The sequence below is a fragment of the Heteronotia binoei genome, chromosome 21 (assembly GCF_032191835.1).
Source record: "Heteronotia binoei isolate CCM8104 ecotype False Entrance Well chromosome 21, APGP_CSIRO_Hbin_v1, whole genome shotgun sequence".
Lineage (NCBI taxonomy): Eukaryota > Metazoa > Chordata > Lepidosauria > Squamata > Gekkonidae > Heteronotia > Heteronotia binoei.
Window position 1 is genome coordinate 47,267,731 of NC_083243.1, and position 23,789 is coordinate 47,291,519.

Here is a 23,789-nt window from a genome sequence, read left to right on the forward strand (position 1 = left end):
AACATGCACCAGCTGGTCGTCAGACACACTCAAGATGATTATGGCAAGAGCCTTCTGGTCCTGAACGGCCTCTGCCGGCGTGGGATCCTTGGGAGGAGCAGACCCACAGTCCCATAGCCCCTCTCGCTTCAGGAAATGCTCAAGCCTCAACAACCAGGTATTATAGTTGGTGGTAGTCAGTTTATCCACCAGCACAGTAGCTGCTGCTGTAGCCATCCTGCTCAGCCTCCGACGTTTAGCCACTGCTGGTCTTCTCCTCCAAGACAGCTTCTGGAGCACCTCCGCGTCCTTCTTCACCACCTCTCTCAGAGCTTACAGGTGCAGCGGAAGTGTGCTGGGCCCATAACCCTGTTGATGCGCCTGTGCTTAGTGAGGGTGGCCTTTAGTGACGCAAAGAATGAAGGCTTGCACACAGCAGTGATAAACCCACTATATACAATTTATTTACACCTCCACTCTCCAAACCGACAGAATGCTCCGCTGCAACTCCACCATACATATCCCACACCTAGTAAAGTGTCTTTGTACATTTATACACACCATCCACCCAGGTAACCAATCAGCTTGCTGCTGAGTTATGCTGACATTGTCCAGGATGATGCAATCTTGCAACCAGCCACCTTCTGTCACTTAGATGATCTACCTGGCAGTTCTATTACTTTCACTTTTCCCAGCATGTGCATAGAAACTGCTTGGCTTTGATTATAATGACATGGCCACCCCTGAATATAGGGTTGGATCCTACCACCTTTTCCACTGGTGAAAGCACAATGAGGGAGTCATTTTCTGTGCATTGAAAAAGATGTACCCGGCAATGTGAGATCCATGTGAACAAAACCTGTATGGGATGAAATCTGTTGCAAGGAGGGGAAACTTGTAAAGTCAGATGAGAAAACTGGTATGATCCAATTCCATTCTATAATCTTATACTAGTGTCTGAGTGTTCATGTTGGTAATGTAAGAGCTGTGGCAGTACCACATTTTCCTGTGTCTCTGAGATGTCCAGTGCTTCAAATGGTTATACTTAAAAATGGCCCTGCGAGGAAGGCCATTATTATGATCCAAATGGCACAGATGGATCAGCAGCTGATAATTACTTATCAGGGGCTACCAAGTAAGTTCATAGTTGAGCTGAGATTTGAACTGGGACTTTCCCAGCTCATATTCTCTGTAGTTATCATTATGGATAATCAGTACATCAGTAGAGTACTGATCTTGCTTCCTGAAGCTTATCTCACAATTGGGCTTTAGAATGATTGTAGTGTTTCTGAAATCATTACTGGGAGACAAGCCACCTATCAGACGAGAAGAGGGAAGAGTCTCCCTACCTCTCTCTTTCCCCTTCTTTCTTCCAACACGTCTTTGACTGTCTGATACACCCTATATTTTCCAGGACACAAACCTCCACTGGTGAAATATCTTTCTCACTGAGTAATCTGGGAAGATCTGCCTGTGGGTTGGATCCTACCTCCCCTACAGTTTGTTCAAGTCTAATTTCTGCTCACTTGAAAGAAGATTCTCTCCTCATGAAATTTTTCTGATCTGCTTACAGGCTGTCTTTTAGGACCACATATTGTCTCAGAGGGTCCACTGGCCTCTGGCCTTCTGGAACTACATTTTGGGGATCACCATAAGCTACAGTGGAAGGGGGAGAGTGCAGTTGTGGATGTGAGTGCCGTTGTGGATGTGGTTTCTAGAACCCAAGCCTGCATCCTGAAGCAAAGTCTGGAATCAGTGTTCAAGTCAGGCCCATAGCTACAGTGGGACTGGGGGGGGGGGGCAGGCCACTCTATTTAAACTCTTCTTCCCTCTGTAGGGCCCCTCCATTAGAGGGCCTCCAATATGCTTCTAATTCATGCAGCCAGCAACAGGACCTGAGGAAAAGGGAGGAGGAGCGAGAGAAAGCACAAGAGAGCAAGAGAGTGCGCGAGGGTGAGAGAGCATGACAGAGCGACAGTGAGAGAGAGCGCAAGAGCACGAAAGAGAGAGAACACAACAATGAGAGAGTGAGCTAGGGAGCATGAGAGAGCAACAGTGAGAGAGAGAGCACAAGAGAGCGACAGCAGCCCCCCCACTAAACATTTTATCTCCTGCGGTCCCCCCCTTTTCTGGCAATGGGCCTAGTTCAGGTGGATGTGGGTGAATGAGCTAAAATAGAACTTCCAGAGGGAAGCCCCTTTTTCTTCTCTGAAGATGACATCTGGGGCTCCCTTCTCAAGATCAGGTCAGCCATTCACAGGGGAATAGAGTGCGGAGGAGTTTTAAGAACATAAGAGAAGCCATGTTGGATCAGGCCAATGGCTCATCCAGTCCAACACTCTGTCACACAGTGGCCATTATATGTGTGTATGTATATATATATGTGTGTGTGTGTGTGTATATATACACACACACACACACATACACACACACACACATATATATATATATATACACACACACACACACACATACTGTGGCTAATAGCCACTGATGGACTCTGCTCCATATTTTTATTCAATCTCCTCTTAAAGCTGACTATGTTTGTAGCCGCCACCACCTTCTGTGGCAGTGAATTCCACATGTTACTCACCCTTTGGGTGAAGAAGTACTTCCTTTTATCCGTTCTAACCCGACTGCTCAGCAATTTCATCGAATGCCCACGAGTTCTTGTATTGTGAGAAAGGGAGAAAAGGACTTCTTTCTCTACTTTCTCCATCCCATGCATTATCTTGTAAACCTCTATCATGTCACCCTGCAGTCGACGTTTCTCCAAGCTAAAGAGCCCCAAGCGTTTTAACCTTTCTTCATAGGGAAAGTGTTCCAAACGTTTAATCATTCTAGTTGCCCTTTTCTGTTTGAAGTTGACCTTGCTTTTCCCATTCACAGCTGCAGTTCCAGAAGCAACAGGGGGTAACTATGGTGGAATGTAATAAGAGTTTCTGATGGGGTTCACTGGGATGGTGTGGGTATGTGTTGGAGTAGCCCTTTATGATGCTCTGTTGTGAATTGGAGCCAAGGCTATTTAATGCAAGGAGACCACTTGTCCTTATTTTTTTTTAAATCTTTCAAACTTTATTGCCATTAAACAGGATAACTATGGTGGAATGTAATAAGAGTTTCTGATGGGGTTCACTGGGATGGTGTGGGTATGTGTTGGAGTAGCCCTTTATGATGCTCTGTTGTGAATTGGAGCCAAGGCTATTTAATGCAAGGAGACCACTTGTCCTTATTTTTTTTTAAATCTTTCAAACTTTATTGCCATTAAACAGGATATAACATAGGATAACTTGGGAGACCACTTTTCCTTATAATCGGTCAAGATACTTAATGGGGGGGGGGGGTGAAAGTCAGCCAAGCATGGATTTAAAAATAGCAATTCACAAAAAAAGTCATTTTGTATGTTTATTTTTGGGTGTGGGGGCAGAATTTCCCTGAAATGGGAAAATATTTTTTCAGGGGCTTAACGGAATAAAAGACATTGGCAGGTAACTTTTGAAGTGGAATGGTGCCACTGTGAGTGAGTGGATGCACAGAACATTTGAGTAAAGTGTTCATTAACTTCCACATGAATTAAATTACGCCAGATGAAATTATGACCGTTTTCGCACACAGTTTACCACGGGTTCACGTTCCTGTTCTCTCCGCAGCATCTGTCAGATTTCCCATTATCTGCGTCGAAGTTACAGGAAGTGCCTTGGCTTTTGCGTAGCAAACGTAAACCGCTAAAACCCAGTTTACGTTTGCTACGCAAAAGCCATGGCACTTCCTGTAACTCTAGCACAGATAATGGGAAATCCGACAGACGCTGCGGAGAGAAGACGAACGTGACCGCATGGTGAGCAGTGTGCGAAAACAGTCTATGTTCCCCCTCAATCCACTTTAAGAGTTTGACACCGGTGTTTTTTGAGGGGGGAAGCATGCCTTCGAGTGGCCACTAGGTGTCAGTGTTTTGCCATTCTTGGTCTCCAGTAAGGCTGAGCAAATTCAATTTCATACATTTCCAAATCTTGAGGAAACATGCTATTTTTTTCTCTTTAGTGGCAATTGTTAGGGATTTACATATTTTTATTTATGCCACTGTAGGATTGCCTATACTTAAGTGTGTTGGGGGTTTTTTTGGCATAAGTTGCATTTTGGAAGTACTGTTCAAATGCTTGCTGTATCTTCTGGATTTGTGAAGTTGTGATTTGGCCTGTTGATCTTCTGGTGTCATTTTTGTGAACCTTGGCAGAGAGAGTACATGGAGTTTGGGGGTATGTGGAATTTTTTTTCCATCTAACTCTTTGAAAATGGGACTGTTACTTGAGGATATGAACTGTTTATGCTGGATCTGCCCAAGGATTTACTTAGCCAAGCTTTGACTCAGTAGCAGAGCATCTGCTTTGCATGCAGAAGGTGCCAAGTTCAAGCCCTGGCATTGCTAGCTATAAGGATCAGGTGAAGATAAAAGAGTGATGATGAGAAAGATCTCTGTCTGAGAGAGATCTTGGAAAGCTGCTGCCAGTCTGAAATAGACAATATACTAAGAGTTTGGCTCAGTAGAAGACCTCTTCATGTGTATGTATTCAAATTGGCCTGTGCCTTACTATAGCCTTGGGAGAAAGATGGTAAGTTTATCTGATTCAGCATTGGGCTCCCGTGGCAGTAGAAAATAGTGAGCCTCCTCACACTTTCCAGTTGTTTCTGAAGCTCAGCATGGCACAATCCTGTGCCCTGAGTTCAATGGTGTTGGGGTAGGGGCAGATGTTTCCCCCCCAGAGTCATGGTACCTTTTTGCATCTCCTGGCATTTCTCTGATTCTCCCCTCCCAACTAATTGAAGGGTCCCTCTATTTCCATCAGTGAAACACAATTTTCCTGCTTCCAACTTTCCACTGCAGCCCACTGATGTCCCTGAAATGCTGCTTCTGGAGGGACAGAGGACCCTTAGGACTGGCCTGGGGAGCAAATAAGGGGTCTGCAGCAGGAAGAGAGAACTGAGGGGTATTACACTTTCTCTTCTATAGGTAAAGAATTTCGTTTGGATCCAGCCCTATGAACTTTTCTGCTTAAAACAGCATTTTTAGCAAGTCATGTATGACAGCCTGAAGAACCTGGGTTCTTTGTCCAGTTGAGATCATATTTACAACTGTGTGATTAGGATTTTTGATCCCAGTGTGCTCCACTTTGCACCTTTTAAAAGTCTTACCTAACATTTTGCTGCTCTGTTTTCCAATTTGGGGAGGTCTTTTTGAAGGTCTTCATAGTGTGTCCAGGTTTGCATTGATCTGAGTGGTTTGGAGTCTTCAGCGTTCACTCCAGTGCCCATACTTCTAGTGTAGATTTCATAGGTCTTCAGTGTTCACTTCCTTCCATTTCTTCCTTTATTTCTCTCCTCTCCCGTTCTTAGCCTGTTGCTGATTCATAAGAGAATCTGCTGTCTTAATTTACTAAGAACATGTCAACGGCTTTTGGGAATTTTCCAAAATATGCTGTCTGTTGAATCATTCCTCTCTACATGTTTGTTTGTGTTCTCAAAGAATTCATGAAGGTTGACAAAACAAGATTTTCTTGTGAAAAAACCATGCTGCTTCTTTCTGAGAAAAGCTTGTTCTTAATCTTTAACAATCTTAGTCTTTCTATCATTTTGCCTGGGGTAAAATGGATCTTTGATTTCCTGGATTTGTTGTTGGGATTGGCACTTTAAAGAATCTTTAATACATGTACACATTGAGAGCAAACCGTATTAAGAGCTACTGTAGATCTTCCATAGGCTTACATATTTATTCTTCCATTTTCCTGTTCTAATTAGAGAACCATACCAGTGAATGCAGTTGTTCTTGATGCTTTGCAATGACATTGTAATTACCGTGACTCTTATCTAAACCTGATTCAACACATTATCACTTTCTCTTATAATGGCAGAGTTTATTTAGATAGCAAAGCAGACTCTTTGGGGAGAAAGCATCTGTCATTAACATTTGATTAAAAATCCTTGAGATATTATACTCTTTATGACACTTTAGTAATAAAAGGATTGCTTTTTTTTCTCTAGCCAAAACGATAATGTACAACAACCTAATTCAAATTTTGAACAATGGACAGGACAGATCCTACTTTTCTTGTGAATTTGAGATCTCAAAAGCTTCTTTAGGCATAGCTGAGAGCTTGGATATGTCCAGTGGGATTTTTCTGGCTGTTTTTTCCTTCTTTAAAGTATAGAACTTCACACTAATATGGCAAGCATCTCTTGAAAGACTCTTTGGTCTCTAAAGTGGTGTGCTGGCTAGTGTTTGAGAAGCACAAGTTGTGGGGCATTTTTTGGATCCCATCCGTTGTTCAGTAGGAGGCTGCCAGCGTGATTCCTAGATTATTCAGCGCTGGTTGAATGGAGAAGACTGAGCAGTATGTTATTGCTGTGTCATTCTACAAGTTCAGTTTTTCTGATGTTGTTGAGTCAACCTGCAGTCCCAGCAGGAGATGGTCAAGAGCAAGACACACTTGATGGCTCACTTTGTTAGACTGTGTTTGTACAGAGGCCAGTTTCTCATTATCTTACTTTTCATCATTAAAATTTGATATGAAACGTACACCTTTTTTTCCTTCTCCAAAGTGTCTTCTTAAAGTGGAAATCATATTCTGGGTGGAAATAAATGACAGTTTACTGTGAGTTTGGCACTTCCAAAACTTTATCTGTGATGTCTGTAACTATATGGTGAAATCAGTATTGGAGAGTGTTGCTTCCTGTATTTGGCCAAATGCAGGGCTATTTTTTGTAGCAGGAACTCCTTTGCATAATGGGCCACACACCCCTATTGTAGCCAATCCTCCTGCAGCTTACAGTAGGCCCTGTAAACGCTTGAAAAAGATTGGCTACATCAGAGGTGTATGGCCTAATATGCAAAGGAGTTCCTGCTACAAAAAATAGCCCTGGCCAAATTGCTTTCCCAGCTAGCTAGGCATCTTTGAAGTCAAAGGCGATCCACCTGCCTGCTGCTTACTAGGCTGGCTTGTTAGCCTGTGAAATCTTCCAGTACTGAAACTTCACCACTAAACAGAAGTTTGAAAATAGCCAGTTGCCTGGTTACCTTTGCTGATTAAAGCACAGCTTCTCCTGTGGCCACAGAGATAGGTATATGGGCATCCTTAGTCTTGATAACATTTTGTGGGCTTATTTGCAAAGCTGATATATGGGAAAGTCAGTTTTTCCTTGGTCCTGAATTTTTCGTTGTTTGTTCTGTCATATACCTGCTTTTATTAAAACCAATACAGTTATGGACAATTTATTTTTACTGTACCTGAAAAATAAAATGGAATGGCATATTTGAAATACCAGTGAGGTGAGAGATTGCTTTTTTTATTTCATGTTATTGCTGTTTAATGGCCTAAATATCCTTTAGTGCTTCTTTGATAAGCTGAGGTGGCATATTGATTTCCAAGCCTGTGGGTTAACATGTCTTAATAACAAGATGCCCATTTCCTATTCTTTCACAGTTATTCGGTCTAGTTTTTTCTTCACTGGCACAGGGATATACAACCAGCAACTAAGCAGCTTACAAAGATGATTCTGACATGTCAGTCTGAGGCTAATAACAGATAGATCTACTAATTCTAATAATATGTATTGTGCTTAGGACCATCCCTCTCTCCAGTGAGCTCATAGTACTGCACATGGTTCCCTCTGCAGCCATAGTATCCTGTGAGGTAGATTAAGTTGAGAAATAGTGGGTGACTTCATAACTAAGTGATGGAATGTTCCTGGTGCTAGTCTAACACAGATAACATCTTAAAAGTTCCCCAGAAGGGCCGACCTCAAGAGGAGGGAGTCCAATTAAAATTAAAGCTACAACCTTCCAAAGTGTGTTTACCTGTCTGCCCTTACAAAGTTCCTATGGAACTCAGTTCGATAGACTACTTACCATCTAAAAGCCCTTCTATGTGGGAAATTACCTTCAACTGATTTAATTATGATGGAACCTCTTATCAGCCCAAATCAGACACAAAGAATCATGCTTACATTCAGCAGTTCCAGGATTCCTAGTCTGCTGCTCTCCCAAAAAGATTTTCTTCATGCCAAGAGGATTTTTCTGGCCAGGGTCTTTCTCAATTCCCTTATAAACCCCACTGGCAAAAAGAGGGTTCTCTGACAGAGGATATCAATTTCAAGGCAGAAGTGATGAAAGGTGGGGACCAGAGTGACTTGGCTCAAGTCCTGACCCATCTTTCTACCTGAACCCAGCTTCAGAGCATCTCTTTCTTGAGAACTCCATTGAACAGAATCTAATTAACTCTTTCATGGCCCTCCCGCCTATGAAAAAAATTGGGATTACAACTAAACTCAATGTGTTGAGGGACAAACTTTTGAGAACAAAAAGTGGTCTAACCACTACACCATACTGGTTATTGCAGAATCTTGACTGGATATACCAAAAGTGGTAGTCAGAAAAACCATCCTGAACTAGTATACTATTCCCTGCCCCATGAGGATACATGTTGAAACCTTTTGTGTTACAGATACAGAAGGGATACAGTGATCATGGGAGATTTCAATTACCCGAACATGTGTTGGAAGTTCAACTCTGCTAAAAATGAAAAGTCAAATAGATTCCTGACTTGTCTCGGTGACAGCTTTCTTTTCCAGAAAGTGAAGAAGGAAACAAGGGGATCTGCTGTCTTGGATTTGATTCTCACCAACAAGGAAGAATTGACTGAAGAAGTGGAAATAGTGGGCACCTTGGGCAGTAGTGACTGTGATTTTGGAATTTGCAGTCTTAGGGAAGGGAAAAGCTATACGTAGTCAGACTTATAGATTGAACTTCAGAAAGGCAAACTTTGATAAACTTAGAACTATGCTGGGTAAAATCCCATGGTCAGAAATACTTAGGAGGAAGGGGGTTCAGGAGGGGTGGGAGTTTCTTAAAAGCAAAATGCTGAAAGCGCAATCACAGACGATTCCTATGAGAAGAAAAAATGGAAAAAGCCTAAAGAAGCCAAAGTGGCTCCATAAGCAACTCTCTAAAGACTTGAGAAATAAAAAAGACTCCTTTAGGAATTAGAAGGAGGGCCTTATAACCAAAGATGAATTTAAACAAATCACCAGTGTTTGTACAGAAAAAGTTAGGAAAGCTAAAGCTCAGTATGAGCTTAGGCTGGCCAAAGATGCTAAAAACAACAAAAAAGGGTTCTTTTCTTATGTTCAGAGTAAGAAAAAGAGCAAGGACACAGTGGGCACATTGCGAGGGCAAGAAAGTGAAATTGTAATGGGTAATGAAGAGAGGGCGGAACTGCTCACTTCCTACTTTTCCTCAATCTTCTCTTCTGAGGGAAACAGTGCTCAACATGGCAAAAATGGAACATATAAGGAGGGTATGAAGTTCCAACCTAGGATCAGCATAGGGGTAGTACATAAACATCTAGTTTCTTTAAATTAAACTAAGTCCTCAGGGCCAGATGAATTGCATCCAAGGGTTCTAAAAGAGCTTGTGGATGTAATTTCTGAGCCTCTGGCTATTATTTTTGAGAATTCCTGGAGAACAGGAGAGGTGCCGGAAGACTGGAGGCGGGCGAATGTTGTCCCCATCTTCAAGAAGGGGAAAAAAGATGATCCAGGTAACTACCGACCCGTCAGCTTGATGTCTATACCTGGAAAAGTTTGAGAACAAATCATCAAACAGTTGGTCCTGGAACATTTAGAAAGAATGGATGTGATTACTAAGAGCCAGCATGGGTTTCTCAAGAACAAGTCATGTCAGATTAACCTGATCTCTTTTTTTGAGAAAATGACTACCTTGCTAGATCAAGGGAATGCTGTAGACATCGTTTATCTTGATTTCAGTAAGGCTTTTGATAAGGTTCCACATACTATCCTTGTTGACAAGTTGGTAAAATGTGGTTTGGATCCTGTTACCATTAGGTGGATCTGTAACTGGTTGACAGATCACACCCAAAGAGTGCTTGTGAATGGTTCCTCATCCTCTTGGAGAGGAGTGACAAGTGGAGTACCAAGGATCGGTCCTGGGACCTGTTTTGTTCAACATCTTTGTCAATGATTTGGATGAAGGAATAGAGGGAATGCTTATAATATTTGCAGATGATACTAAATTGGAAGGGGTTGCAAACACAGAAGAAGACAGAAACAGGATACAGGATGGCCTTGACAGGCTGAAAAACTGGGCTAAAACCAATAAAATGAATTTTAACAAGGATAAATGTAAAGTTCTGCATTTAGGTAGGAAAAATCCAATGCATGGTTATAGGATGTAGGAGACTTGTCTTAGCAGTAGTATGTGCGAAAAGGATCTAGGGGTCTTAGTGGATCATACGCTGAACATGAGTCAACCGTGTGATGCGGTGGCTAAAAAGGCAAATGCAATTTTGGGCTGTATCAACAGAAGTATAGTATCCCGATCACGTGATGTGATGGTATGGCTTTACTCTGCTCTGGTAAGACCTCACCTGGAGTATTGTGTTCAGTTTTGGGCACCACATTTTAAGAAGGATATAGACAAGCTAGAACGAGTCCAGGGGAGGGCGACGAAGATGGTGAGGGGTCTGGAGACCAAGTCCTATGAGGAAAGGTTGAAGGAGCTGAGGATGTTTAGCCTGGAGAGGAGATAGCTGTGGCCGGACCTGCCTGTCCCACATTGGTCTTGTCAGCCACCAGCGAGCCTGCAGCAAACGTGGACTATTGCACCCTTCTTAAATCTTCGTTCGCGAAGCCAAGCCGAGAGAGAGAGAGAGAGAGAGAGAGAGAGAGAGAGAGATATGATCACCATCTTCAAGTACTTGAAGGGTTGTCATATAGAGGATGGTGTGGAATTGCTTTCTGTGGCCCCGGAAGGCAGGACCAGAACCAATGGGTTGAAATTAAATCAAAAGAGTTTCCGGCTCAACATCAGGAAGAACTTCCTGAGTGTTAGAGCGATTCCTCAGTGGAACAAACTTCCTCAGGAGGTGGTGGGCTCTCATTCCTTGGAGGTTTTTAAACAGAGGCTAGATGGCCATCTGACAGCAATGAAGATCCTGTGAATTTAGGGGGGAGGTGTTTGTGAGTTTCCTGCATTGTGCAGGGGGTTGGGCTAGATGACCCTAGAGGTCCCTTCCAACTCTTAAAAAAAGATATCAGTACAGCTCCTTTTGGTTTTTAAAAACTGCCATAAGAAGCTTCCTCCCCCATTTCCCATAATCAGGATTGAACAACATGTTTCAAATTCCTGGGATTGAGTAACATGTTTCAGATTCCAGTACTTGTGCAGCAATTACCTAGAATGTTTTGCATCAGCTCACGTTGTAATTGTATATCTATTTATGAGGCTGTGGTATTGTGTCATGTATGCAGTGAGTGAGTTGAGATTTCAGGTGGGGTAGTTGGTAGTTTTATGGGTAGATGGTTGTGATATGCATAGCCTGCTCCAAGGTCCATCCCAGTTCCATTCATCATCTCCCACCAACGTGGTCTCTCAACTTCGTAGGCTTGGATCCAATTGGTCCATTTTGCCAGGTTGCATCCATTGAATTCCTAAGTTTCTGTTAAACAATGAAAGAGTTCCTTGGTCGGAGGAAGCCCCTGCAAGAGGCAGTTATTGGATTGAACCCGCAGCCATTGTGGGAATACTTTGGAGATAAAAATAAAAGGCATGTTTATTGTAAGCATACTTTTATGTATAAGTGTTCAAGCTGTTGGTAGAAAACGTTACCAAGAAAACTTTAATGATTCCATAGAGAAGTGCAATCACACCAGTCCCCTTAGTGTGTGCAGATTTAGTCACAGATTAGACTTTCTGATCTGTAATAAAACCAAACTGTTCAGCTTCATATCCTGTAGTAAAAATCTTCTCTGACTGAAAATTTGCATACAGTATGGGGACTGGTTCTAGCCACATGCACCTAATTGGCAGGAATGCTTTACCTCGGCTTTGATAATAAGTGCAAGTCTTCTTCTGCCTGTCTCCCAAAAGCGAAGCAAATGGAAGATTAAATATAGGAATGCAGGCTAATTGGGGGTGGGGGTGGGGTGAGTTGATGGGTTTGATTTGACCACTCGTGACTTGTACAGGTTCTTTTTAAACCATGATAGTGATGTCTGTTATTTAGCTTGTTTAGGATTATAGTAGTTCTTTTGCTAATGTGAAGCTTGACTAATTTTAGTGTTTCTTTGCAGTTATGATGACTCAAAATAGTACAGTGATGTTTTCTCATTCTGTGTTAATTGTTAAGAGGGAATGCTTTAATTGTTGAGATGTTTGTGTTCTTTGATTGCATTCAGGCCTTGAGGATGGGATTCAACAGTTTGGAAATGTTTTGTTTGCAATCAGCTTGAGAATTTCTAGCCATTTTAGCTGTATTTAAATGGCTTCATTTGACTGTGGATCATATACAAAAAGATTAACCAGCACTGCACCCAGTAGAAATAGCTTATCCTCTCTGTACTGTAAAAATGAATTCTATTTATTCATCTTCTCTTATTCTTGGTTTTTAACCAGCTCCAGTCAGTAAGTGGCTTCCCCTACATCTATTCCTTGTTGCCTTTGACACAGACAACACTGTCCATATTATTGTCCTCTTTAGACAATATAGTGTGGTTTCTGGGTGAACAATGAACCCAGTCAGCTCGCATATGAACTGAACCAGGTTTGTGCCTGAAACAGCTGAGATATAGGAAGAAAGCCCCTTTGAACAGCTAAGCTGTGGGAGCAGGCTGCCGCCATGGTTCAGCTGTTTCTGATCTAAACAACTGAGTCAGGAGAGCAGGCTGCCCCTGCAACTCAGCTGCTTAAAGGGACTTTCTTTGGCAGCCGGCGCACACTTGGAGTCATTTAAACCCTTGTTTTCTGCTCCCAGTGGCTTTTTGCAGGGAGCAGAAAGAAGTGGTTTAAATGCCTCCCAGCCTTCATGTAAAATCCCTGCTTTCTGCTCTTCAAGAACCTCCACAAACTGCGTCAAAATTCATGGAAGTTCATGGCATTTCTTCAGTTCCTGGAACGTAGCGACCTGGCAACTGTGATCCACGCAACGGTCACCTCGAGGCTGGACTACTGTAATGCCCTCTACATGGGGCTGCCCTTATGCCGAACGCGAAAGCTGCAGTTAGTGCAGAACGCGGTGGCCAGGCTGTTAGTGGGACTACCTCGGTGGGAACATGTATGGCTTAGGCTGCGGGAGCTGCACTGGCTGCCGGTTGTGTATCGAGTTCGTTATAAGGTGCTGGTTATTATCTTTAAAGCCCTATATGGCCGAGGACCTGCCTACCTTAGGGACCGCCTCTCTCCATATGTTCCTCAGAGAGCACCGAGATCTAGTTCCCAAAATCTTTTAAAAATCCCTGGACCAAGGGAGGCTAGATTGAAAACAACGAGGGAGCAAGCCTTCTCAACAATGGCCCCCCCGATGGTGGAATCAACTTCCAGAGGAGGTGCGAGCCCTGCGAGACCTGAATCAGTTTTGCAGGGCTTGCAAAACCGCCCTCTTTCAGCTCGCTTTTAAGATGGAACCCAGCTAACTGACATCTAGCCATCCTATACATGTTTCTGAATTGTAGCACCTTAATTAATAATTTATAATGGTTAACTGTTTTATCTAATTTTTAACTTAATTTATAAATGTAATTCAACTGTATTTTAATCTGTTTTATAGTAATGATTGTATTTTATTGTAATCATGGTTATACCATGTCCTGTGAGCCGCCCTGAGCCTGCCTTTGGCAGGGGAGGACGGGATATAAAAATAAATTTATTATTATTATTATTAATAGTGCTTCATGAACCTGCCAAAATACATAATAGCCAGTTTGTGCCCATTCCTAGTCAGCAAGCATATTGGTGTTGAAACTTGTTTTAAAAAACGATTTCTGTTTCAAATTTTTTAAATTCCATTCTAACTCTTTGTTCAGCAAATGCTTAACTTGGGATTGTAATATCGTAATTTCTTTTATTAATTTCTTTTTCCCTGGTCTTTTTTTCAAATCTTTTTCTTTATTATTTATTTCCTTTTGCAGTGTTGCCAACTTTTCTTCCTTTGCTCTTTTATCTTTATTGTTCAATGTAATTAATAGTCCCCTCATTACTGCTTTATAAGTGTCCCATATTGTTTGAAATTCAATGTCATCCGTTTCATTTATTTGGAAGAACGCTGCAGTCTCCTTTCCCAAAAATGATACAATGTCTTTATCTTGTAGTAAATCCTCATTAATTCTCCATCTTCTTGTTTTCTTTCGCAGTTTTGTAGACCAACATATTGGGTTGTGATCCGCCCAAACCTTGGGTAGAATCTCAATTTTTTTTGTTATGAGGCCCAAATTTTGGGAACCCCATATCATATCTATTCTCGAAAAAGAACTATGTCTCGCTGAAAAAAATGTATAGTCTTTTACTTCAGGGTTAAATTTTCTCCATATGTCTTCTAAATTTTCTTGTTTAACCAATTCAAAGAAAGATTTGGGTAGCTTCCCTTCTTTTTCATTCTTCTTTTGGCTTGATCTATCAAGTTTATTTTGTATTGTCCCATTAAAATCGCCCATCATCAAAATCTGATCATATGTCTTTTCATCCAATTGTCGATTTATATCTTTAAAAAATTTATCTTTTGCTCCATTGGGTGCATATAATCCTAGTAATAGCGTTTTTTTCGCCTCTATCATCACCTCAACAGCGATGTATCTTCCATCATTATCTTTAAAGATTAATTTTGGCTCAAGTTGTTCTTTGATGTAGAAGACTACCCCTCTTTTCTTTTGTTCTGCTAGTGAAAAAAATTCCAACCCCAAATTTTTATTCCACAAAAATTTACTGTCTTTGCGTTGTATATGAACTTCCTGTAAACAAATTATATTGCATTTTTGTTTTTTAATCCAATGAAAGGTTCTCCTTCTTTTCTGTGGTGAATTTAGTCCATTTATATTCCAAGATAGTAATTTGTACTCCATTATGATTTTGATTCTTTATTTTCTTCAAAAAAGCTATGCATCTCTTGTTCACTTCTTATTGTGATCCTTCTTCCCTGTTGTTCAAATCCAAGACCTTCCGGTATTATCCATCTATATCTTGTACCCTCTGCGCGTAGCTGATCGGTTAACTTCTTGTATTTCTTCCTGTCACTGATCACTTGTCTTGGTAACTCTTTCATTATTTTGACTTTACTCCCTTCTATAGCCCATGCTTTCTGGTAGCCTTTACTCACAATCTTCTCTGCCATCTCTTTTGATCTTAGTCTTATAACAATGTCTCTTGGCAAACCCTTATTCTTTGCATATGCAGAGTTGACTCTATAGGCACCATCCAGCATCCTCTTGAATTCGTCAGGGTCTTCACCTAAGTATTCAGTGATGTTGTTCACCATGTATCCCGTTAAGTCTGCCTCTTCCATTTCCGGTACCCCTCTCAGGCGAACTTGTGTTTCCATCATCTTACAGTCATGTATTATAACCTTCTCTTGCAGTTTTAACAAGGAGGAGGCCTGCACATCCACTTTCACCTCCACCTTCTCAACTCTATTTTGTATCTCTTCCTTGAAACCCTCTATATCTTTTTTAAAATCTCCAATTTCTTTTTTAATGTCTTTTTTTATTGCCACTTGCAATTTTTCCATAGCTTTTAACATTTTTGCCTCCAGAGCATCAAATTGAGACTGCATCTTGTCTAATGAATGGGTTCTTGCCCTAGTTGCTCTTCCTTCTGACATGTACAAAGTCACCAAACCCTGAAAAAAAACACCAATTAGGATGCAGCACCCAGTCCAATAGCTTAAGATGAGTTCTTTTAAATGAGACTAATTTCGTCTTCCTCCCACTTTCCTAGGCAAAAATATTGATTTTTCACAAATTTGGCAGTTTTTCCCCCTTTTAAAAATGTACACAAATCAAATTTGGGCTCGTCTGGTGTGTATATTTAGCTATTCCCCTTCCTCTTGAGGAGCAGGATGAAGGGATAGTAATGTAAAATGAACTCGCTGACATAAACACAGGTATCTGTTTTAGCCATAGCTAGTTTTCCTTCTGCTGAGATATTAAGCCAAGTGGTTAAAAATCCTTGCTTGTAGCTGAAAATTAACTCTGCTTATGCCAAGTGTCTGTATTTATATGTCACAGGTAACCAGAGCTAGGCTTAAACCACTGGGAATGAAGAATGATAAAGGAGGCATGTATGTGCATCCACAACAAGCAGGATTTTTCTGCTTGAATTTTTATTTAAGGTTAAACTGGATGTCTGAATGCAGCCAGGGTTTTCCTGCATATTTTGAGGTAGAATTATTGCAGGCATTAGATTCCATTAGGCAGTAAGTGCTTTCAGGAGTGCAGTGCTTTTCTTTTGTTTCTAACAGAAACATCAGCAATGTTGTGGAGATTCTAGTTCATGCGTGAAGTGGTCATGCAGGCTGCTCTTAGCTGGCAGTGACCAGTGCAGGTACTGTTGAGTCTGTGCATATCCAAGGGGTTCCAGAAAGGTTGGGGAAAGGAAGATCTTGCTCTTAGAGCAATCTGTTTTAATACCTACAAAATATTGTTACATACTTTTTATACTCTTTCTCAAAGCAGGTGTTAATGCTGGGTGGGGTATGACTTATTGCATTTTGGGTGTTTAGAGAGTAAGATCCCTTTTTTAGCCTTTCCTGTCACTAAGGTGTGTTTTATTTTGTAAATATATATGATCTGACACTATGATTTTTTTGTATGCTGCATAAAAGTGTGGTCTGTCTCTTCACATAGAAACATGACTGCCCACAGAGATCCTCCTGAGATCTTGAGGTGCCCGTCTTGAGGTGCCTTCACCTTCTTGATGAATCAGGTGGCAGCTGGAGCTAGGACCTTCATAGCAATGGCACAGCTATGAAACTCTGCACTGATTGTGTCTTCCTGACACATTGTCTGTCTTTCATGTTGTTGTTTCATTCTGATAGATCCAGGTGGGCAGCCATGTTTGTCTGAAGCAGTAGAACAAATGTTGAGTCCTACATGTATGATCATGTGTGCTATCCTCTAGTTCTGTTTCTTAATGATACTTAAACAGTCACTGTAGTTATTCTAATGTCTTTTGTGATGGCATTTTTAAATAGGCTTCCAAGTTGCTTTGAATAATAGGAAAGGAGAGTATAACACTTGTTAAACATTTGTCAGGTTTTGGTAAAGGCTTCCAGTGATTTCTTTAAAAATCTGATTTATCTTTCCAGGCTTTAAAACAACAAGATGCTAAATCTAATGATGCGGAAATCATCTTGAAAAATAAACTACTGAAAACTGAAGATGAAAAAAGTAAAGTAAGAAAATTCATAATTAACATAACTTATATTCTAATAGTGGTCAGGATATCCTTGGATATTTACCTGAAAAGAGCCCTAGGTTTGCAGAAAAATATGAAATGTAATATAGACAGACAGATGGACGGACACACACACACACACACACACATATCTATATATATACTGGGTAGCTTAAAAACCCAAAAATGATGAAAAGGAGTGTCTGTAGCTTAAGCTACATCAGTGTTGTTGCTAGGCAACCACAGTATTCCAGGCTTCCATTTCTATTAGTAAAAAGGCAAGTGGGGATCAGGGCCCTTCCCAGCCCTATTTTGGTTTTTCAGGGAAGACTCATTGGGGCCAGGCCTGGCTAGGGTTGCCAGTTTCAAGTAAAAAAATTCCTGAAATATTTGGGGTAGAGTCTGAGTAGGGCAGGATTTGGGGATGGGAGAGGCTGTCAGGGGAGGGCAAGATATAAATCTGATAAAATAAAATAAAAATAAAATAATGCCATGCAATCCACCATCTAAAGAAGTCTCTGTTGTCTAGAGTTCACTTGTAACTATGGAATATTTCCAGGTCTTACCTGAAGGTTGGCAACCCTGGGCCTGGAAGCAACCTCTGGATGACTTGATACCACCCAACTTACTTACTTATTTATTTATTTATTTATTTATTTATTTTTTATTATATTTATATCCTGCCCTCCCCTATTGGGCTCAGGGCGGCTAAGAACAGTCAACAATTTGATAACAGATTTAAATTATTAAAATAAAACATTAGTAAAATATTAAAACACTTCAAATACAATTTCAAATACAATTTCAGATGGCATTCTGTCTTGTTCATAATCATTTATGTTAATACTGTGGGATGGTGGATACTACGCACCCCCGTAGATGTTAAGAGCACTTCCAGTTAATTGTTAAAAGCCTGCCTGAACAGGTATGTCTTGCAGGCCCTGCAGAATTGTGGCAAATCCCGCAGGGCCCTGTTGTCTTCAGGGAGGGCATTCCAGAGGGCAGGCGCAGCTGCAGAAAAGGCTCTTGCCCTTGTAGTAGTCAGATGGGCATCCTTTAGTTCGGGGATCTTTAACAGATTTTATGAACTTGATCATAGTGCTATCTGGGGCTCGTGTGGGGAAAGGCGGTCTCAGAGGTAGACAGGTCCCAAGCCATATAGGACTTCAAAGGTCATGTCCAGCACTTTGAACCAGGCTTGGAACACTACAGGCAACCAGTGCAGCATCTCCAGTGCAGGTTGGATGTGCACCAGTAAAGACAGCTGCAATACCAACCTGGCTGCAGCATTCTGCACCAGTTGCAGCTTCCGGGTACGAGTCAAGGGCAGCCCCATGTAGAGGGTGTTACAATAGTCTATTCTCGAGGTGACTGTTGCATGGATTACTGTGGCCAAGTCGCTGCGCTCCAGGTATGGAGCCAACTGCCTTATCTACCAAAGGTGATAAAATGCAGATCTGGCAGTGGCTGCCAGCTGGGCCTCCATAGATAATGAAGGCTCCAGGAGTACCCTTAAACTCTTGACCCTCGAAGCTGGCACTAAAGGCGCCCCATCGAAGGTCGGTAAAGGGATCTCTCTTTCTTTGCCACCCCGGCTTAGGCACAGAACCTCCGTCTTTGCTGGATTCAGTTTCATTCGACTCTGTCTGAGCCATTTCACAATGGCTTGTAATGCCAGGTCCAGATTTTCTGGGACACAGTCAGCCTGGCTGCCCATCAGGAGATAGAGCTGCGTGTCATCCGTATATTGGTGACATCCCAGCCCATAACTCCAGACAATCTGGGCGAAGGGGCACATGTAGATGTTAAATAATGTTGGGGAGAGAACCGCCCCCTGAGGCACTCCACACACTAGTGGGTGTCTCCAGGACGATTTCTCCCCCACTGCCACCCTCTGTCCCCAACCTTGGAGAAAAGAGGTAAGCCATTGGAGGGTAGACTCCTGGATCCCCGTGTCGGCAAGGTGGTGTGACAGCAGCTGGTGGTTGACTGTATCAAAAGCAGCCGACAGATCTAACAACAACAGCACTGCTGACCCGCCTTGATCCAGATGTCTTAGGAGATCATCCAAGAGGGCGACCAGTACTGTGTCCATCCCATGGCCCGGGCGAAAGCCAGACTGAAATGGGTCTAACGTGGAAGTGTCATTCAACAACCCCTATAGTTGTGCTGCCACTGCCCTCTCAATAACTTTGCCCAAAAAGGGCAAGTTTGAGAACGGTTGATAGTTGGCCAATTCGTCTGGGTCCATAGATTTTTTAAGAAGTGGATGAACCACTGCTTCCTCGAGGGACGTAGGGAAGGTCCCTTCTGTCAAGGACCTATTAATGATCTGTTGAAGTGGCACCAATAATTCCATCCTGCATGCCCTTATCAATCAGGATGGACATGGGTCCAGAAAACCAGTAGTCGGATGCACAGAACAGAGGACCTTGTCGACTTCCCTTAGACTGAGTGGAGCGAAATGGTCCAGTGTTGGAACAGATGATGGGCTTGGGGCCTTGAGTTCACATACTGTATCTAAATTGGTGGGGAGGTCATGGCAGAGTGTCAAGACCTTATCTGTGAAATAATCAGCAAAAGCCTCGCAGCCTATTTCCAGTTCCCTATCATTTGGCTCGCTCTGTGGCAAATTTGTAAGTGACTGAATAGTACTAAATATTTGAGCCAGGCGAGAATTCGCAGACACAATTTGGGCCGTGAAGTAAGCCTTCTTTGCAGCTTTGATTGCCATCTCATAGGTCTTCATAAACAGCATATAAGATGTTCTTGTAACTTAGTTGCGAGTTCACCGCCAATGCCTCTCTAGCTGTTTCATCAGCTGCAATTCCGGGGTGTACCACGGTGCCAGCTGAGCACAGTGACGAAGAGGGCACCGGGGGGCGATCTTGTCGATGGCTGCGGAGAGTTGTTGGTGTCACGTCTCTGCTGAGCCATCTAAAGAGTCGCCAGGGGGCCAAGGATCCTGCAGTGCCATCTAAAACCGCATAGGGTCCATCTGACTCCGCGGGCGAGGCAAAATATGCTTGCTGCTTAAACAGGGTTGTGATGACATGGCATTTTTTTAAACAAAAAATGTTTAAAAGTTCATGAGGGGCAGCCACGTGTTTCTCCTTTATTACCCTCTTGAGAGTTCTGGCACCTCTTTTTCCAGAAAAAAAAGCCCTGAGAATAAATATAATTTAAGATGGGAGGCAGGTTGGTGAATAGCTGAGAAGAAGAGAATGAGGCCAGGAGAGGACTGCCAAGAGGTCAGGAATTTTTTAGAGGTTTTTCTGGGAGGGGCACCTGAGGGGCATGGGAGTTGAGGAAGAGAGGGACCTCAAAGGGGTATAATGCCATAGACGCCACCCTCCAAAGCAGCTGTTTTCTCCTGCTGAAGTTGGGTTGCCAACCTCTAGGTGAGGGCTGGAGTCCACCTGGGATTACAACTGCTGTCCAGATGATAGAGATCAGTTCCACTGGAGAAAATGGCTGCTTTGGAGGGTGGATTTTATGGCATTATACACTGCTGAGATTGCCTCCCTTCCCAAACCTCATCCTCCCAAAGCTCTCCACCCAAATCAGCAAAGATTTTGCAGCCTCAGACTGGCAACCCTAAGAGGATCTGGTCTCTGTGGCTGGAAGATCTGTTGTAATTCCCAGAGATCTCCAGCCCCCACTCGGAGGTTTGCAACCCTAGAAGAAGAGCAGGAAGTAGGAAAATGGAACAGACTATGAGGGTTTTCAGGAAAGGGAAAAAGAGGGGCAGAGGGGAAGTGAGATGCCTCCCGCAAGTCTTTGCAGGCTCCCATTTGCATGTGTTTGTGTGTGTTTTATGGCATCTTTCTATTGGGACTGGTAATTCAGGATTCAGGTTTACATGATGGAGTATTCCTCTAAATACTCTAAATGCCAAAAATTGCATGCAGATAAAAAGTAATAGGAGAAGACTAGAACGAACCCTTCTTTTCACATGCTGGACTTTTATATGGAGAATTTTAAAAAGGATCTCTTTTCACTTTAGCTTTTGACTACAATCTGAAGTGGTACAACCCAGACACTGGGTCACCACTTCAGTGAAAAGTAGGCTATAGTTAACTTCCTATAGCAAGAAAAAGATGGCTAACTGAGATAGCACCCAGTCTCGCTTGGAGCTGCCCTTCTGCAGTGCTTGTTCCTAAGAGCTGCTATGGTACAATGTCCAAGAGTGCTCAACTGGATTAAGCTGGATTGACCCATGTTCAAATCATCCCTCTATTATGAAGGTTATTGCCTGAGTCTTGGCAAATTGCGTGTGTTGACCTAACCTACCTCACAAGATTATTGTGAGGCAAAAGGGGGGGGGGAGTAGATTCAGAAGGGAATGAGATAAAATATTAGGATGTGACATGCTTTTAATCTCTTTGGGAGGCATGAAAAAAATAGGTGGTATTTCCTTATACATACTTCAGCCCTGAAAGCAACAGAAGTGATGAAACAAAAACTCAGTCTTGCACTGAGAGAAAGTGGTCTTAGGCTGGCTGAACTGACACTCGGTTCTCATAGAATCATGGGAATCATAGAGTTGGAAGGGACCTCCACGGTCATCTAGTCCAGTCCCCTGCACGATGCAAGAAACTCATAAAACACCTCCCCCTAAATTCACAGGATCTTCAATGCTGTCAGATGGCCATCTAGCCTCTGTTTAAAAACCTCCAAGGAAGGAGAGCCGACCACCTCCCGAGGAAGCCTGTTCCACTGAGGAATCGCTCTGTCAGGAAGTTCTTCCTAATGTTGAGCCGGAAACGCTTTTGATTTAATTTCAACCCATTGGTTCTGGTCCTACCTTCCGGGGCCACAGAAAACAATTCCACACCATCCTCTATACTATATGACAGCCCTTCAAGTACTTCAAGATGGTGATCATTGTTCCCTCTGGCAGCTGATCACACCAAGAAGGGAATTCAGTTCCAGTGTTGTGGGCCAAATGTCAAGGAAGACTCCTTTGATGTCTTCAAAGCATGGTGTGTGGCCGGTATTAAGAAGATTTTCTGCAGTACAGCCTTTTAGCTTTATAGCACAAAATCAGCTTGTTGAGCTCACCGATATGAGAGCGTATCCTGGAATACCTAGTATATGTGGTTTGCATTGCATCTCTCGTGCATTTATAAGACCAATAGACTTTAGAATAACAATATTCTAGTTCTAGTCCTTCACTAATCTGTTCAGTGGCTTCTTTCATTTTGGCTAGTAATCTTGGTGATTAAAAAAAAAATTGCCTGAAAATATTACTTTCCCCCCTCGATATGGGATTTTAGGTTTTGAGGAGTTAAACGCTAAACAGCTGAACAACTCAACACCTCCTTAAAAGGAGAACATATATGCAAAGAAGAAGGAGAAACACTAGAAAGTCCATTATGTAATATCATTTTGGGGAGGGGGAAGAATCTGTAAATGCACCATTTGATCGAAGATACCACTGGGATTATAGGCATTTGGTTAGTTTAGCATAGCAGTGAATAAGAAATGAGCTTTCAGAGTACTTCTGGGGTGTATGAAGTATTGGTATCTAAATAATTCATAAAATTACCAGCAATGGAATGAATTTTTATCTCTGTTTGTAATCCAAATAAGCTTGAGCAGGAATTGGAGCACTCCCGAAGGAAACTGGATCAGTCAGAATACAGCCAAAAAGCCCTTCTCCACCAGGTAACCACTTTCTTGAATGAAAATCTATCTCCTTTCACAGTAGGGCCTCTTAAAGCTCGCTATCAAATATATTTCAGCAGTGTTAGGAAGAAAACAGAGGTGTGATAAGGAAGGCATACAGAATCATTCATGGCAAGTTTGATTACAGAATGACATTTGATACAAAACAGTTGTGCCAAGGCAGAGCTGAGAAATGTAACAAACACTAGTTGTCTTAATGATTTTGATACAGTACCCATCTAACAAAGATTTAGCCAGCGAGTGTTTCTATTTGTTTTTATCATATTGCATTTTATATCATGCCCTTCCTAGGATAAGGAAGATTGTGATGAGAAGCTGTGATGAGCTTGGAGGGTCTCGCTTCAATGCTGAGGTGAAGCTGATACCTGCAAAAAGCAGCTGGGTGGGTGGTGGTGTGCCCAGAAGACTGGGATCTCGTACCTATGAGTATTAGAAGGGCAGCATAGGTAACAGGTGCAGAGTTCAATGGTGAGGGTCTTTCTCTGCATAGAGTTATCACAACAAAGAAACTAAAATGCTGCTAGAATTTTATTTTGGCCTCCATGGGTTGCTCTAAATCCTGGAGTGGATTGGCATGAAGTAAACGCAGGGCATCCTGAAATACTGACCTTGGATCAAGGAATGCAATTGTCAGTAACACCTCTAAAGTCTGACCTTAGACTGCAGTTTTCCATAGCTCAAGCTTCTCATTTTTACAGATTGCCCATCTTTTGTGTCTCAATTTGCTTCAGTTGGCACTCTTGGGACAAGTTATATTTATACAACAGCAGGCTGTGTCATGCCTAATAAGGCGATCGCACACTTTATCAGTAAGGGTTTCTCTTTCCCCTCCTCATTGCCACTACTGCTGATTTCCTATTTCCAGTTATTTTTTTACAAATTTAGTTTA

General features: G+C 42.2%; 1 protein-coding gene across 5 annotated transcripts in view; it reads left to right on the plus strand.

Moving 5' to 3' along the window:
• CEP128 (centrosomal protein 128) overlaps positions 1-23,789 on the plus strand; it is a 323,574-nt gene that overhangs the window by 51,556 nt on the left and 248,229 nt on the right. For all 5 annotated transcript variants that reach the window (XM_060261805.1, XM_060261808.1, XM_060261806.1 and 2 more), the window contains exons 9-10: positions 17,121-17,207; positions 22,805-22,879. In XM_060261805.1, coding sequence (XP_060117788.1) covers positions 17,121-17,207; positions 22,805-22,879 — 162 coding nt within the window. The remainder of the gene's footprint in view (positions 1-17,120; positions 17,208-22,804; positions 22,880-23,789) is intronic.